This window comes from Hydra viridissima, unplaced genomic scaffold (genome assembly GCF_058129835.1).
Source record: "Hydra viridissima isolate aposymbiotic clone 2 unplaced genomic scaffold, HvirCarnegie_v1 scaffold_1, whole genome shotgun sequence".
In the NCBI taxonomy this organism is placed as follows: domain Eukaryota; kingdom Metazoa; phylum Cnidaria; class Hydrozoa; order Anthoathecata; family Hydridae; genus Hydra; species Hydra viridissima.
The window spans coordinates 24,205,449-24,223,253 of NW_028324300.1; the positions used below are offsets into that span (position 1 = coordinate 24,205,449).

The 17,805-nt window shown below is 25.1% G+C and overlaps 2 protein-coding genes and 1 long non-coding RNA gene across 20 annotated transcripts in view; 2 read left to right on the forward strand and 1 right to left on the reverse strand.

Annotated features, from left to right (window-relative positions):
• LOC149894028 (NACHT, LRR and PYD domains-containing protein 10-like) overlaps positions 1-17,805 on the forward strand; it is a 60,103-nt gene that overhangs the window by 370 nt on the left and 41,928 nt on the right. The window lies entirely within an intron of this gene.
• Positions 495-13,040, forward strand: LOC149894029 (uncharacterized). Of its 16 annotated transcripts, XR_016449162.1 has the most exons (10): positions 495-1,099; positions 1,299-3,174; positions 4,107-4,152; positions 5,125-5,765; positions 7,374-7,566; positions 7,781-7,832; positions 8,564-8,631; positions 12,020-12,062; positions 12,317-12,365; positions 12,855-13,040. It is a non-coding gene; the product is annotated as an uncharacterized LOC149894029 (long non-coding RNA). The 16 variants fall into 16 exon arrangements; XR_016449160.1 differs by having other exon boundaries at positions 496-1,099; positions 7,374-7,832; XR_016449161.1 differs by lacking the exon at positions 12,020-12,062 and having other exon boundaries at positions 496-1,099.
• Positions 3,174-13,665, reverse strand: LOC149894030 (uncharacterized). 3 transcript variants are annotated; one of them, XM_090076595.1, is made up of 21 exons: positions 13,496-13,662; positions 12,312-13,184; positions 12,170-12,208; positions 11,862-11,906; positions 11,658-11,711; positions 11,280-11,376; positions 11,004-11,169; positions 10,716-10,908; positions 10,563-10,601; positions 9,952-10,101; positions 9,433-9,495; positions 9,209-9,274; positions 9,080-9,124; positions 8,790-8,861; positions 8,550-8,606; positions 7,365-8,445; positions 5,216-5,758; positions 4,929-5,066; positions 4,431-4,490; positions 3,735-3,821; positions 3,174-3,400 (listed from the first exon to the last, which is right to left on the reverse strand). In XM_090076595.1, exons 1-21 carry the CDS (start codon positions 13,505-13,507, stop codon positions 3,261-3,263), a joined length of 4,020 nt encoding a protein of 1,339 aa, XP_089932721.1. In that variant the 5' UTR covers positions 13,508-13,662; the 3' UTR covers positions 3,174-3,260. The 3 variants fall into 3 exon arrangements, with proteins under 3 accessions (XP_089932721.1, XP_089932722.1, XP_089932723.1); XM_090076596.1 differs by lacking the exon at positions 9,080-9,124 and having other exon boundaries at positions 13,496-13,665; XM_090076597.1 differs by lacking the exons at positions 10,563-10,601; positions 10,716-10,908; positions 11,004-11,169; ... (4 more) ...; positions 12,312-13,184; positions 13,496-13,662 and adding an exon at positions 10,168-10,224 and having other exon boundaries at positions 9,952-10,077.

The window sequence follows — 17,805 nt, forward strand, 5'->3', positions numbered from 1 at the left end:
GGAAGCTTAATCAATTTCTCGGTTTTACATAGAATACACCTTCATTCATTAAGTAGGTATGTGTGTAAAAATTTCAAACCATTTATTTATTCAAGTTTTATATATGGTTCGAAAGAGCTCTGAATTTGTAATAAAATGGTGAAAACTTTATGAAAAAAGAATCATTACAAAAAAAGTTATGCTCATTTAAGTAACATTATTTTTATGAAGCATTGCTTAAGAAAAATGCAACTTTCGTATTAAACTCGCGTTCGGCTAACGGCAGCTTTGTAACAGAATCATTGTTAATTTGCGCATGATTTTGCATGGTGAAATGTGCAAAACGATTAAAAAACGTAACCAAAAAAGTTTCGAATTAAAGAAACAAAGTATTTTTAATGATTTTATAAAACATGCATAAAAAAATATCGCGTTATTTTGCAATATTTACAAAAATTATATATATGTATATGTATATATATATATATATATATACTTCTAAGAGCGCTATTAGGTCTTCATGGTAAAGAAACCGCGTTAAGGGCGACACTGTGTTTTAGCTAAAATATTCATTAAATTTTAATTTTGGCCTATTAACGTCTTTGTTTATAGCTTTTATGTAAACTTGATATAAAAAAAAAGTTTTAATAATATTTTCTAAAAACTTCGTGTAGCCCTTAATTTTTCTGATTTTTTTATGTAGACCTTAATAAAAAATATCTTTAAAAGCTATACTAGGACTACACGTATATAAAAGTTTGTTTTAATGCGTCGCATGTTTCCGACTGCAAAACATCTTCCTTTATAAAATTAATTAATAAGAATTAATGAAACCGCATTTTTTTGATTTTTTTTGTTTGTTTGGTTATTATCAAAAGAATTACTAAATAAAAAAAAATAGATAAATAAATACACGGAATTGTCTGATTATGTTAATGTTGTCTCTTGGTCGATATTTTTTGCAAAAAAAAAAAAGTAAAAAAATGTTATACGACTCATTATTTATAAACCTTCATAACTTTTATACACTTTGTTTATACTGTTTGGAATAAATTAATTTTTTTTTAAAGTTTGAAAACAGTTCTGCAAACAGTAAATGGACGTCAATAAACACGAAGCCGTAAGTAGGTTATTTTTTTCTTAAATTGCTTGAATGTTCATCGTACGAGAAAAAAATTGTCTCGAAAGTATTTCTGAAAGTTATATCTTTACTCGATTAAAATTGAATATCTTTATAATATCTTAATCAGTTTTATTTATTTATTTATTTAGGCAACATGTAAAAAGTAAAAAGTAAAAAAAAAAATTTTTGATGTTAGGAAAGGATAGCATTTAAGATGATCATTGAAATATATGATGATGAAAAGAAGAAGAGAAAGAAAAAAATTAAAACAATAAATAGATAATAGCTTTCAAAATTTGAATACGTGCTCATTTTACCCTAGTTGTGGAATTAAACGGTGGTGTAGATTATGGCTGTTAGTGCTGTAGTCTCTTCGAAACCCCTCTGTGACACAATTATGGGCCTGAGGACATATATGTATTACAAAGCACAGATGTTTTTCTTTTTCCCCATCTCATCCCCTACAATTTATTATTAGCATAAAATTTAGTGTAAAAAAAATTTTTGTGTATATGATTTCGTAAATCTTCTTTGTTAGCAGTAATACAGTGAAGGAAGTTTTTGTTTGGAAAATGCGTACATATTTAAAATAACAACAACTTATCCTAAAGTTCGCGTGGCATAGTGGATGGTTCTAATTCTGATCAAACCGCGTTTAAGGTTCGAATTAAACCTGCGTTATACAAAAATGTTTCTTTTGGGTTATATAAATTTTAAATTCTTTTAACCGCGCTCATTAAACTTTAGTACGTGTTAACATTGTAAAAAGACAAGCATATATAAAACAATCCGGTGTTTTGTTGTGTATGTTTGTCAACTATGCATAGCAGTTAAACTTATTCATCTCCGTGAGTCTAGACATCTCCCCAAAAACATTTTTACTATTTCTAATCTTAAAACTTATTTTATTTCTTCCGAGAGGCAGCTACTCCTCGGTCTCAACTAGTATGTGCAAATACAAAGGAAATAGAATTTCTGATATTATGAAATGATGTTTAAGAAAATCATAGGATAATGACGATAAGAGGTAAAAGAGAAAGAAAACAGTTTACTGCAATAATTAAAAAATGTTTAAACACAATTTGGGATGTTTTTAAAAATGAGCAAATAGCTTATGTTGCAGTCAGTTTTAGTTTTCTTTTAAATGTTGTTCAAATTCTGGCATGTTTGAAAAAATGTAAAAATTATCACCAACATGCAAAATTTTACTTTTAAATAGATAAAGTTCGCTTCTAATCTTAAATTTAAATTTAATAAAGAAATATTTTCACTCAAAGGACGATTTCCTAATTAGAAAATTATTTTACGGATAGATGTGTAAAGTTAAAAAAGTTGCACTAAGTTTTATAACTTAGGTCAATTAATGAATTATTATGATATTACATTTGAATTTTACTTTGTGTCACAAGTCATGAAAGATTACCAAGTAATGGAAAAGGAGCCATTATCAAAAGATTAATAGAAAAAGTTTAAAGCGACCATGTAAAAAAACAATAGCATGTCAGCTTTCTTTTTTGAATCTTGATCAAAAATTTTTATTTTGTCATTTTGAAAAAAATTTAAGCCAATTAGCAAAACACTTTGTTTGCATAAGCCTACATAAATTTGAAATCGTTTGACTTAGAAATTAAAAATTAGAAGAACAAGTTTTTATTTGAGGAAAAAGGTACGTGGCACGAAAAAAAAAACTTGAATATGAAAATTAAGTTTTTTATGAGCCCGACTTTTAATATCTAACGAATTTTAAAATCCGCCACCAGATTTGTAGGCTTTTTGTAACAACTTTTATGCTTCAAAAACATCTTTCCCTATTACAAGAAAACGACCTCTCCGTTCAAATGTTTAAAAAATTTCGGTTGCCGTGAAATAAAAAACAAAGTTCTTTGAGAACTTTTATAATAAATTCAACAGCATTACAAGGAAAGAAATTAGCACGATGCGATAATCTTTGACGCGCTTTTGTTTGTTAGCAGTTCAAGTTAATACACATATTTTCCAATTCTGATTATTTGCTGCTGTAGCATTAATTAAAGCATCTGTTAGACAAAGGCAAAGTGTTAAAGCAAATCTAGGTGACTAAACTCAAATACAAGCAAGTAATTCATTTTTAGGATCCCTAATAGAATCAAAAATCGCAAGAAAGGAAAAATAACTATGATTATAAAATGTTAATATCTTTTAAACGTTCTTTCTTTTTATTTAAACTTTTCATTCGTTCATTTGTAAGTTTGGTTCGAGCTGTTTTATATGGAATTTCCTTCAAAAACTCTTCCAAAAACTCAAGCAACTCTTGTTTACCTAAAAAAAAAAATAAGTTAGAGATCTTCTTTGCTAGCACATCCAAATAAAAAAACAGTTAGTGTTCTAAATCTTTTTTTTTTCATGATGTAGTTTGAAATATTGCCTTTTTATATCTCTTATTTGTTTGTTTTATATTTTTTATTAGTTAAGCAGAAATTAAGATTATCAATAATTATTTATAAATGTATATCTATAATTTATATAGAACTATGGTTTTAAAATATTTATTTGTTATTTTTTATGCTCATGATTATGTTTCAGATTGTAAAACATAATCAAAAGCATAGTTCTTAGCGTAAAAGATTTCATAGTTTTTAAAAATGGAGATTACTTGGCATTTTGTTGTCATCAATGCAACTTTGAAATTTGTCCAGCAGTATTTTTTCATCTCTTTGCACCCAAACATGATACTCTCTTTCTAAAAAATAAAAAGAAAAAAATGATAATAATAATTAGAGCATATTTGTGCAAAATAAAAAAGAAATATTTTTCAAAAAAAAGATACACACACATATATATATGTATTTATACTCTACACCACTATCATGTTTACATGATACTTGTGTAGAGTATATATATAACTATTAGGAGAAGTTTAGTCATGTTAAATCTGGTTTATTTGTTATGACTTTTTTTAAATGTTTAATATATTTTAATTTTTTCATTTATTCTGTATGTTTTGTTTTTGTTTTTTTTATTTTAGCAAATAAAAATGTGATGAATAACACTGGAGCGCCATGTGTCTTGAGGTATTTCTCTTTTATTTCAGTCATTTGTTTTTTTGTTTTGTTTTGTTTTGTTTGTTTAATCTTTAAAAAGCTTTAAAATGTTTTAAAAAGCTTTAAAATTTTTTTTTTTTTTCTAAGCCAATAATTGTTGGCTGCCAAATTTTATAGAAACATTATTTATTATAAATATGATTCTCTAGTTTACAGATAGTTTTATTTATATCTCAGAAACATTCAAACAGTTAACCATTTCAAAAAAACTAATTAAAAATTATATTTGTTACTAAATAATTAGATACCTGCCAAATCTTTTTGTGGTTCTTCCACTTTTTGTCTCTTTTTGTTTCTTTTCACAATTTCTAAGAGAACAAATGATACAAGTTACAAAAAATAAATAATAAACAATACTAAAATCTGACAGTCAAATTAAGAACAGTGTTTAGAATTTTGAATGTAGATCATTCAGTTACACTGAGGTAATTTTTGACCTTTTACTTGATTTCAAAAGGTAGCTTAAATTTAAATAAGAATGCGAAACTTTTGAAACAAAGTACTTTTATTTATTAAAAGCTGAATTAAATGAAAAAGTTTTAGCCAAAATATAAGATAAAATTTATGGGATATTATGGAAACTAAAGTAAAAACAGTAAATTTAGAAACATTAGAACAGCTCTTAAATGCTTAAATTTCTGCATAAGTTTGGACTTTTTGTGCAAATTTATGCAAAAAGACTTTTTCTTATATTATTAAGAAAACATAAAATACTTTACCACAAATTTAACAAAAACTGTAACTACCTTTTTGACTTTCAGCTGATGAATCTGCATAAGCTTTATCTATGTCATTTTTAGGTTCAACATCAGCTTTGTTAGATACAAGATTAATAGTTTGAGGGAAACTTGAGCTCTCATTAAGTGTCTTGGAACAACTTCCATCTTTTTAAGAAAATAAAATCAAAAAGATATAAGTTTTTAAAATTTTTTTTTTTTCTAGTTTTTTCTAAGAGCTGAGCTTAAGTGCTCTTTTTCCTACATCAAACATCTGTATGATAAATTCTCAAATTATAATAAAAAGTTAAACCTACTTGAATCAAAATTAAGAAGATGTCTTCCAACTTTAGTTATCTCCATCAAGGCAAGTGGTACTTGGTAGGTGTTTTCATTTATTTCTTTTGAATGGCCCATATGCTTAAAAAATACTGCTCTATCCTTTTCAGGTAAATCAAGGGCAGAAAATAATGTACTCACTCTATGTCGATTTGTAGTGGCTTTCAAGTTTTCTGGTTTTTTTAGATTTAATTTTTGAATGACACTATGAACAGCATTCCAACCAGATGTATGTCCTTCAGAATTTCTTGTACATGCAAATAAAAACTTATTTCCTTCTGGTATATTTACCTCTCTTCTTATATCGCTATTAGCTATAATTTTTAATGCTGGAAGGGTATCTGGAGGAATAAGAACAGGAACTAGATGATTGTTTCCTTTTCCAGACATAAAAGTTATTTTTAAAGTTTCAACTAGCTTTTGATCAATCTCATCTAGATCAAGCAAGTGTTGTTTGTCTATCCATGTGTTTTCAATAGCTTGTTGGTATTCATCAAGATGAAGCCTGGCTGGTTCACCACCTTATATGTAAAATGCAAATATAAAATTTAAAGTTTGTTTTATATAACTACTTTTATAAAAAAAAAAAAGCTTCAAAATTTTAATTTTTTTTAATTAGATTATCCTTTTATTTGTTTTTCTAATATATATCACATTTTGTATATATAAACACTAAATATAATATTAAGACATTTGAATAAGGACAATAATGATAATAATAGTTATCATTATTGTCCTTAGTAGTAATAATGATGATAATAATAATAGTAATGATAATAATAATAAGAATAACAATAATAATAATAATAATAACAATAATAATAATAATAATAATAACAATAACAATAACAATAACAATAACAATAATAATAATAATAATAATAATAATAATAATGATAATAATAATAATAATAATAATAATAATAATAATAATAATAATAATAATAATAATAATAATAATAATAATAATAATAATAATAATAATAATAATAATAATAATAATAATAATAATAACAATAATAATAAAATAATAATAATAATAATAATAACAATAATAATAAAATAATATTAATAATAATAATAACAATAATAACAATAATAGTAGTAATAATAGTATCGATAAAAATAATAATAATAATAATAATAATAATAATAATAATAATAATAATAATAATAATAATAATAATAATAATAATAATAATAATAATAATAACAAAAATAATACTAATAATAATAATAGTAATAATAGTAATAATAAAGATAATAATAATAGTAATAATAATAAATAGTAATATTAAAAATAATATTATTAAATAAAATATATAAAGTTATAATGATATTATTAAATAAAATACATTAAAAGTAAAATAATAATAATAATAATAATTATTACTACTACTGTTATTATTATTATAAAAGTAAAAAAAAAAAGAAGATATTTATTGACACTTAGCCTTTATATTTTTGCCATATATTTATAATAATGATCTACCATTTCATATGTTTAATATACTAGGTTTGTTTAGTTTACCAATATAATTAATTATTTGTATTATTTAAATCTGTTAATATTCTATTCAAAGAACAATTTTACTTTAATCAAAGAAAAATCTCAAATACTGTTTTATGAGGATTCTTGTTTTTTTTTTTTTTTATTTTTTATTTTTTAGCAGAAACTATTGATTTATTAATCATGTGTTATAATTCTTGACCTTGTTATATCACTTAAAAAGTAGGCATAGATTTTAAAAAAAGATCTTGTATACAAATAACATAAAAAATGAAGTAAACAGATTTTAAAGCCACAAAGTTTGTGAGAACAACAAGCTTTTATGTCAATCTCACAAATATTAGTTGAAAACCTTTATGTTTTACAAAATATCTTTTATAGTAAAAAACCACAAGGTTATGTTGCTAAATTAACACTATTTAAAATTACATTAACATCAGTTACAAGCTCTAATTTTTTTTTTCTTAAGCTTAGATAAAATTGTATTTGTAATTATAACAAACTAAGATTATGCAAGTTATATGGAAGTAGTTCATCCTGAAATGATATGATGTTAATAGCTGATATTATTTTAGAATTTGTTAAATAGTATAAAAACAATAGTTGTAATTCCATACCTCTTCTAGCATTTAGCAATGTAAGTCTTGCACATGCGCAATCCCGAAGCTCAACAAAACATTCAGAGTCAAACCATTGGTAGGAATCTTTTGCTAAATCTGCCATTTTTGTAATTACAAAATTGCGAAAAGCAATCACATCTTCTTCAACTGGAAGTTCAGATGGTTTACGAGATTTTACGTTTTTGTTTTTATTTAGTTGGTAAGTGGCATCTCCAAAGATAAAGTCCTCCCACATTTCTAAAACACTAACAAACTTGTCAGTTTCACTAGCATCATTGTCATTTGCTTCTGATAAATATAATGCTTTAAGAACTTTTGCAGCACGTTTTATTAAATAAAATAAATTTTGTTTTAAACCAGCTTTGATGCCTGAATCTGCCTTTTTTGTAAAAATATCTATTGCTTCTCTTAAGGCAAAGAAGTTAGAGCGCAAAAACATACTACTAGAATCATTACTTTGTGTTGGTAAGTTTTTGCAGTGTAAAAATAGGTTGTAAAGATGTGCCAATTGTCTCATGGCGTTTCTGACAGAGCTTCTTGCTTCCATAACTTTATCAAGTTTCCTCTTTTCTTTATCATAAAAGACTGAACCAATTTTAAGAATTGTTATGTCTTTTAGGCAAATCTGACCAATTTTATCTGTTCGAAAATGTGATAAAATGTTTTTTTTAAATTCATCACTTAATCTTGCTTCTTCAGGTAATCTTAGAAGCCCCACTGGAACAGGAAGAACTTTTTGACATGAGTGTTTTTGACACGACTTCACATGATTGTGCCAGAATCGTTTTGAAACAAACACAAGGCATTGACTGCAATAACTAATTTCCTTATATTTTTGAGCCTCTCGTTCTCTTTCATATTTTGGTTCCGCTTTTCCAGCTTCAGCTACATTGACTTCCAAAATCCCTTTTCTTTTAAACATTCCAAAAGCTTCATCTCTTTCTTTTTTTGATTTAATTGATGATGCAACTTCAACTTCTGGATGACTTTTGTGCATAAGCTTTATGTGTCTTGTTAAATATGATGTAAACTTTTTACAAAAAATGCAAAATCGATGTGGCTTCTTTTTTCTTACATTCTAAAGTTTAGAATTTTAAATTTCAATTTCTGAAAATTTTGGGATTTAACTTTATTCAGATTGATTTATAAATTGTGTAAAAAAAATGTATTTTTCAAAGGTACCTTAACTTTTTTAGGCATTTCTTCATCAGGCAATTTTGGTTGGCTGTTTTGACCTACCTAGAATATTTAACAATAGTATGAAGTAAGAGATGTTTTCTTTTTTAATAGTTTTTCTTGATTTTATTTCATATAATGCTAAGAAAGATTTAATATGTTTAGTATAAAATCAGTGTTTTTCTTAGTTTTTAAAATGTTAAGTATTTAAAATATTTTTTATTAAAAAGTCAACTTAATTTTTACCTGAGATTTGTCTGTCACATCATCTATCATAAAAGTGCTTGAAGCTATTTTGGCATTTTTAATATCGGATATCTGCAAAGAAATGTGATTAAGATATTTGCTACATTAATCAAAAATAAATCAAACAGCAATAAACTTAACTTGATTTTGATCACTTTAAACATGGAAAAGTTATTCATAATCAAATAACATTTAAAAAATTAAATTAAATAACACATTTTGTGTATTTAAAAAAACATTTTGTGTATTTAAAATTGTTTTCAGCTTAACAAATAAAATAATAAATTTACCTCTAAAACTAAGTTGTAGTTAAGAGCTTCAAAATCAATGTCATCCTAAAAAATCATTAGCATTTTGTTTAAATCAAATCATATCATAAATGCAAAGTGGTAGTAAATTAAAGTTAAAACTTCACATACCTCACTGGAATCTGATCTTGATGTGCTTTCATTTTCTAGAGTATCAATTCTTTCTTCATCACAGGACTTTAAATTAAATTTTTAAAAATCTATATCATTTGTTGCACATAAAATATTTCCATTAAAGTTTGAAATGCTGAATATTTTTGCTCTCAAATGATCAATTAGTTTTAATCAATCTTCAAATATTAAAAAGCATGAATTTGTTTACAAAAGCAGTATACCTGTGGAGTTTGGGGTAAAGACTCTTTTTCACTTTGATGTTCTTGGGTGATTGATGAAAAAATCTATTATAAATAAAATAAAAAGATGTTTCTTTTTTCTTTTTCTTTTTTTTTTTTTGATAATTGATAAAGTCACTAGCCAAAACCAATGATGAAAAAAGTATAATAACAATTGAAAAAGAAATAGAATTAACATAATCAAAGTAGAAATCAAATATCTTTTGAATTTTCATTATGAGTTTGATTTGGCTTATAAATACTAGGTTTTAAAAAAATATTACTCCCTATATTTAAAATATCCTTACTTTATTAAGAATATTTTTAGGGTTAGAGTACATCAGATGAACCTTTAAGATTAAATACAAGAAGTAATATAATTAAAATAATGAATCTGTTATAAGTATGTTGCAAAACATATGAAGGAAGTTTGCTTTTTTTGCCAAAAAAATTTTGCTTTTAAATAATAATATCATGTATGTTTGTTATATATTCATTTAGTCTTTTTTTAGAAATATTTACTTGAATATTGTCTTTTTCATCACAATCTGTAGCTGCCAATTTTGTGACTTTATTAAACTGTACATCACTTCTGACTTCTTTGTCTTTATCTAACTGTGCACTTTTCTCAACTGGTTCTATGCCATTTTTCGGTCTTTGTAATTTTTCAATCTAAATGTTTGTTGTTTTTTTTTCAATAAAAAGAAAATGATCAATTTTCTCATATAAAATAAACACTTTTTGATTATACTTTTTTAGTAACAGGAGTGAATATAACATGAATATAAAAAAAATTTCAAAAATGTCTTGTTTTTTAAAATTGACTTTGAGATAACAAGAAAATAATGCTTCAAAATCAAAAATTAACTTTAGAACTAAAAAAATCAGTAAATTGTTCTCAAAAATAAATCTTTCTCACTTAAATTATTATTCATCCTTGTGAAGAAAAAAAAAAGTGTAATTTATGATAGCCCTAAAAACAGAACAGCTCTAACAATGTGAAAATGATTTTAGAGGTAGGGTGCAGCAAACTTTGTTTATTACAAAACAATTTATTTGGGTATTATTAAATCGTTGTGCACACAGTTATTATCTTATAAAGTGTGGATAAAATTTTTAAAAGGTTTTTTTACCTTTGATATTCTTTTTTGCTCTGTCTTCATTTGAAATTCCTGAGTTAAAAAAAGGTTTTTTAGTAACATTTTAAGTAAATCACCAGGGAATGCAAATAATTGGCAAAATATAAAAATAAGTAGTTAAAACTTGAGAAGAAAATAAAAAAAAACCTCAGCATGCCACTTTAGATTATCAACTCCATAAAAGTAGAGAATTTCATCACCAACACAAATGTCTTTCAAAGCAAATAAACATAAATGAGGAACATCACAATGCAAAATCTTTTTCATGTATGCATTTGCAAAGTATTTTGAGTCATTAACATAGCGTCCTAAGTATTCATTGTATGGAGTTGCATCAATGCTAAATAAAAATTTTTGTTTTAAAAGAATATCAATATAAATAAAGAAAACATTATAAAATTTAGATGAATTTTAGAATAAAATTTAGTTTAGTACCAGTATTCAATATTTTTGTGTAAAAAGTCATAAACATAACTGCCAGCATTTGTTTCTTCGTATAACTTTTCTTTATTTTCCAGTGTGCTTTTTGCAACGAAATCCCCCCTATATTCTACTATGAATTCTCCTTTTTTTAAGCTTTTGCATGCAAACACTCCAAAACCTATACAAGTAAAACCATATTTGATATCTGTTATGTAATATTTCATTCTGATATTCTTTTTTTTACATTAGAAAGTTTGTAGAAATATATTTTCTGACAAGTTTTCTGACCTTTTGTTTGGTTAATAAATTCTCTTTTTAAATAACTTGGATCTTCCTTTAATGAAATATAGTGCTTTGCTGCCTCAATTGGAGAAAGTCGTTTTCTCTAAAATTATAATTTTTAATCACTGAGTTTCTCCTAAAAAATTGGCTTGCTATTTACAATATAAAAACATAGGACAGTCAAAATGTTGTTTTTTTTTCCCTCTGGATTTATATGAATAAAATTCTGCAGCAAAAGTAAATTTTAATATAAAGTTTATTATAATTATTGTAATATATATTTTAATTATTATAAATATTATAATGATAATTACTAAAGTCTAAGTTATATAAATGCTCTTTGTTGTTATCATTGTTGAGCTAGTAACCTAATGGGTTTGTTACCTGACATTTATTTACTATCTTCTCTTCATGATATGGCTGAATGCTACTTGATACCTATAATTGTATTTTTGAAATAGTTAGGAAGAAATTTGTGTGCTATTGAAGGGTTATTTTCAGAACTACTTCTTTAAAAGTGAATTACTCAAAAGTCTGTAGAAGTTGCAAGTTTTCTTGCTTGCATGTTCTATTTAAAAAAAAACAAACCTGCAATGTTGATGTATTTATGTCACATGCTTGAATTGGTGCACCCTAATTTAATATAAGTATTTATAATGAACTGTGTTAAATAACATTTGGAATATTGTACTACTCTTGTTACTCTCACATTGCATGAAATAAATTTTCAGAAGTTTTATTTTTAGCCTAGTATAAAGGTGGGCGTGGTAGTCAATTTTTAATGAATAGGTATGTGAGGATGCATATTAAAAAAACAACTTTTGAATTAAATAAATTACAAGTTTGCAATAAAAATGTTTGTTAATGCTATAGCTAAAACATGAAAGGTCACCTACCATGACAGATGTTATTATACTTGACACTGTTTCTCTCCACTAAAAAAATGTTTTTAATGAGCTTGTTATATATATCTTTAGTATATTTTTATATCTAAATTTCAAAGTGAAAGTGAAATTAAAGCTTTTCTTTTTTTATTACCTCAGATATGGTTGGTCTAGCCGTTGGATTGTCTTGCCATGTAGTCTCGATCAGGTTAGTAACTTTAACCACATTAATTGTATTTTCCGTATATAAACCGGTAATGTGGCTTATGTTTGGTCGTTTTCCAGATTTGATTGCATCAAGCAAAAGTATATCTTTAAACAATGGTATAACACCATGCCATGCTGTGGAAAAACTGCTAAAAAGCTCGAATGCAGTTATTGCAAGAGCGTACATATCGGATTTTTTGTTTGGAGATTCCACCTCACAATTACACAGTTCAGGACTTGTGTAGGCAAGGGTCATTCCTTGATTGTTGGGCTTCGTCATATTACATGTAACTGTTGCTTTTATATCAACAAAGTCATCAAAGTCGCTGACTTTTAAAGTTACATTGTACTGATGCCCTGTCACTAAAATGTTTGAAAGCTTGATATCTCTATGAACTATATTGTGTTCGTGCAAATATTCAATTCCTTCTGACATTTGTAAAAGAAAATCTAATCTTTGTTGAAATAAAAAAATTTTCTCTTCATTTAGGAGATCAATGAGCTGAGACAGATTATTGACTTCCATTTGTTCAATATTAGTGGCGCATAATTCAAAAAACAAAGCGGTTGGCCTTACAGAATAACCTAGAAAGTTTACAACGTTTTTATGTTGTAGTTTTTTTAATTTTGTTGCAATTAGCATTGTTTTTCTTTGAGAAAATTGGGTTTTAATCAACTTCACGGCCGTTTGTTTGTTTCCTAAGCTATACTTGAAGACTGAAGCCGATGTTCCTTCACCTATTTTGGAAACCAAGTTTATAGGCATATCAAATACTTCATAGTTTTTTATGCAGTCCGTTTCAGCAACATCTTTTACAAGCTGTAATATAAATCAGTAATAATAACGTTTTAAGTTTAATTATGCTAAATTTATAAATTAGTAACGTAACAACTTATGATGAGATAATAGTAAATGCTGCACTGAATTTTTGAAAATATTAGTGATCCAAAACCTTTATTATCTTAGATTTTCTTGTCAGGTATTACCAGATTTATAATTACTCAGTTGATTATTAATGAGTTAAGTAATGTTAAAAATTTGATAAGTAAGTAATGAAATTTAATAATATCTGATTATCCAAGAAATTTTATCTATATAATAATACTATATTAAAAAGTAAATTTGCTTACCGTAGAACTCATTTTCAATAGTCCTCAGAACTTCGGAAAACAGTTAAAAATATTTCTAAATATAAAGTTTTAAGTTAATGTTGCTTTTGATGTGGCTTTTGATGTGATATAATTTTAAAGTAGAAAAAACATTAATTTCTCTACTTCTTAATGTAAAACCATGTTAAGCAGATGTTTAGTTGTTTATTATACTTTATTTTAATTTTGTTCACTGTACTAATAAACCAAGAGAGCGTGTTTATGACAGTAATGATAAATAAATTTTTTTGTTAGTTTTATTTATTTTTGTAAGTAATCCAGTCAACTACGTTAAATTACAGGTGAATAAAAGATTTTACATCTCTTTAAAAAATTTTCCAAAGTTTGAAACTTATAAGAAATTCAAATTATATGCCATGAAATTCGGTTTCCAAAGTTGCACATTACAGTAGCTAATGTAGAAATTAGGCAAAATTTATAATAAGATCCATAAACATTTTTTAAAAACTCAACAAGTGTTTTTTTTAACGCTCAAGCTTCAATGTTTAACTGAAATCCACGTCTATTTTTTATTATAAACACTTGTTTTTGAAAACATTTCCAATTATTTGAAAGATGATAGTAAATATAGAATAAACATAAACAACTTAAAAATGGGTTTCATTTATAACCAGGTAATCTCAACTTGGGTTACCTTTATTACTGTTCTAAGATTCTTGATATTAAGTTACAGTAATTTTGAAATACTCTATAAAAAATCAAGAAACAATTCGCGAGGTTAGAATTATTTTGTTTTATCTCCCGTTTTAAAAGTTGGGAGAAAATGAGTTGTTAATTTTAGTTAGCAATAATAACTTTTAAAACACGCTTTATTTTACACATTTTTTTCTAAATAATTTGCTTAAACAAATTATTTAAAGCATAAGTTGTTGTTTTTTTTTTTTAAATTACAGCTAAAACTTTAAACAATTTTTACTTTAAGAAAAAATCAAAAACTTTCTCCCAACGTTTAAACATGGAGATAGAACAAAATTATTCTAACCTCGCGAATTGTCTAACACAAAACTTTTAAAAAATAAGAAATACCTTTCTATCACTTACTCTTCACAGTCTTCTTCGGTCACATATGCCTCATGATATGTCCTAAAGGCTTTTTAAACGTTTTCAAGGAGTCAATTTCACGTTTTTAAAATGAGAATTAAAGTAAATCGGAAACATTTTGAAAAGAATGAAGTCAAATTCCAGTGATGGATAGAAACCAACTTCTATGTTTACCGACTTATTAAGCAGATGAATTATTAAATTAACGACTTTTAAACTTCATAACAACTTTTTAACAGTAAAAGGTTACTCGAAAGGTATTAGAGTCATTGACTGCTTTTCTTTTGTCAACCCGTTCTTAATTTATTTACTTCTACTTAATTGTTCTTAAATTCAATTTCCACTTTCACTCTTAATTAGGTTAAAAATCTGATTTCACTTCCTCAAACTATTATGCAAAATATCACTAGTTAAATTTAAGTTTTCTGGTTCGGAAACTAAGTGTTACTAACAACTGCCTCATTTTTAATATCGCAAATATTATTCCTTTGTGAGCTTTTTTAAAAGTGTTGTTAATCTTCAATAGTATCTTTGAGAAGTCATTTGATATCTCAATTTAAAATTCTTTCTTGAACTTTACTAGTTAGTTAACTGTTACAAGAATCAACAGTTTAGAAAATCTTGAAGCAAGTACTAAAAGATGATAATTTACCCACAACATTTTCACTACTCAAAAATATATAATACTGCATTCATTTCTTATAGATGACTTTAAGTCTGCGAAGTTCTTTACCTTTTAGTAAAATTGCGGAACAGCCATAAATTAACTCTTCTTGTCATTCATAATTATGAGGCAGACCTTTACTTCAGTTTCTGAAATAAAAGCGTTTTATATTTTTAAATTACGAATAATTGCATCTTTTTTAGTTCGTTGTAATTTATCTAGTCACAATTATGTAAGAACAAATAGAAAAACGCACACAATATTTCAATTGTTTAACAGTTGGTTTATACATAATCGTAACACTTTGCAACTTGTAATCTAATCGTTGGTTACAGGAGTGTAACAATTTATCTCGCTGCGCATGTTTACGAGTGAACGCCGACTACTAAAACTCATAAATTATTGTCAAAAAACTATTCTTCTTTAAACCCTTATATATTCGTCGAATTGATTGGTCTTCGTTAATTCTACCGAAAATCGAAATAGGTTTTTTTCCATAATTTGTAACAAGTTACTAGGTTTCATCAATAGTAACTCGTTCTTTCGAGAAATGTTTCTTATTAATCACAAGAATTACAGATGACGAATGAAATTTTTTGGCGTTTCTCTCCTTGTAAAAAAACTGCTGCTAAAGTTGAACTCGGCACTGATATTGGGTCACACTTTGAAACTATATTTTTAAACAAATGCAAATAAGAATCAAATAGCACGAGGAAGTTTGGAAACCCATGGAAAATACTGAAGGTTATATTCACTGTTTTAAGTTTGGCAAATTAGCAAATTCGAGTTCACGTTGAGCACACAAACACTGAGAACAAACTATTTTTGCAAAGATTTTTAGTTCATTACAAAAGCTGTAAAATGTTTCATTTTAGTAATTAAATTTATCTTTAATTTAATTTTTTAATATGAACTAGAAATATAAAAGTTCTTGGGATGTTTTCCATTTTATATTTTTAGTTTTAAAAAAAGATTGAAGGTATTGATATTCTATAGAAGGTATTGATATTCTACTGTAGGAGCGCGACACGAAAAGGCATAGCTGCTTATACAGAAGCAAATAAAATCCTGGAATTGATAGTTAGCTTTTTCTATACATAAATTTAAAAAATCCGTAAGAGGAAATTAGCTTCCCGTAAAAATAAAAATTTAATAAATCTGGAAATCTCTATGTGCGGAAGCCGCTGTAATCAATTCTGATAGAATATTAATAAAAATTTAGCATAGTTAAATGTATAAAAGCATTCACTTAAACTATTACGGCTACAAACAAAACAAAACTTAAGTTTTTTGTTGTGAAAAGTAAAACTTAAATATAAAAAACTCATTTATCATAAAAATGTGACCTATGGAAAATACTGAAGGTTACATTCACTGTTTTAAGTTTGGCAAATTAGCAAATTCAAATTCACGTTGAGTACACGAACACTGAGAACAAACTATTTTTGCAAAGGTTTTTAGTTCATTATAAAAGCTGTAAAATGTTTCATTTTAGTAATTAAATTTATTTGTAATTTAATTTTTTAATATGAATTAGGAATATAAAAGTTCTTGGGATGTTTTCCATTTTATATTTTTAGTTTTAAAAAAGTTATGTTAACTCGACTTAGATGTTTTTTTTATGACAGCGCTAAAAAAGTTGACACAAGCACCTTATTAGTATTGTTGTACCTATTTTTGTTTAAGTTGTTCCTATTGTTAGTTTTACTGTTTCTAAAATTTATTAATATTATTTTGTTATTATTATTATTTTTATTATTATTAATATTATTATTATTATTATTATTATTATTATTATTCTTATTCTTATTCTTATTCTTATTATTATTATTATTATTATTATTATTATTATTATTATTATTAATATTATTATTATTATTATTATTATTATTATTATTATTATTCTTATTCTTATTCTTATTCTTATTATTATTATTATTATTATTATTATTATTATTATTATTATTATTATTATTATTATTATTATTATTATTATTATTATTATTATTACTATTATTATTATTATTATTATTATTAGTAGTAGTAGTAGTAGTATATATTTGTTACAACAAAAATAATAATAATTGACAAAATACAAATTATAGATTATCAGATTACAGTTAGTTTTTGTGAAGCTCATATTGCAACTTTCTCTAAGGAAAGCTGCGAGCTGTAGTAACATTAAAGCTTATCGAGGTTCGCTTTAAAACTGTTGACAGTTGGAGAACTAATTACTTTATCTGGTAACATGTTAACATTATATTATTAACATTATTATTATTATTATTAACATAACATAATATTATTTTGTTATTATTATTTTTATTGTTTTTATTATTATTATTATTATTATTATTATTATTATTATTATTATTATTATTATTATTGTAATTATTATTATTTTTATTATCATTCTTATTCTTCTTCTTCTTCTTCTTCTTCTTCTTCTTCTTCTTCTTCTTCTTCTTATTATTATTATTATTATTATTATTACTATTATTATTATTATTATTATTATTATTATTATTATTATTATTATTATTATTATTATTATTATTATCATTAC

Bases quoted from the DNA above. Each gene is read 5' to 3' on its own strand.
- LOC149894030 (XM_090076595.1), bottom strand. The intron at 9,496-9,951 runs GTAAATATTTCT...TATTTATAATAG, and splicing joins ATGAAAAAGACAATATTCAA to ATTTTTTCATCAATCACCCA. The intron at 9,125-9,208 runs GTATGTGAAGTT...ATGATTTTTTAG, and splicing joins CAAGATCAGATTCCAGTGAG to GATGACATTGATTTTGAAGC.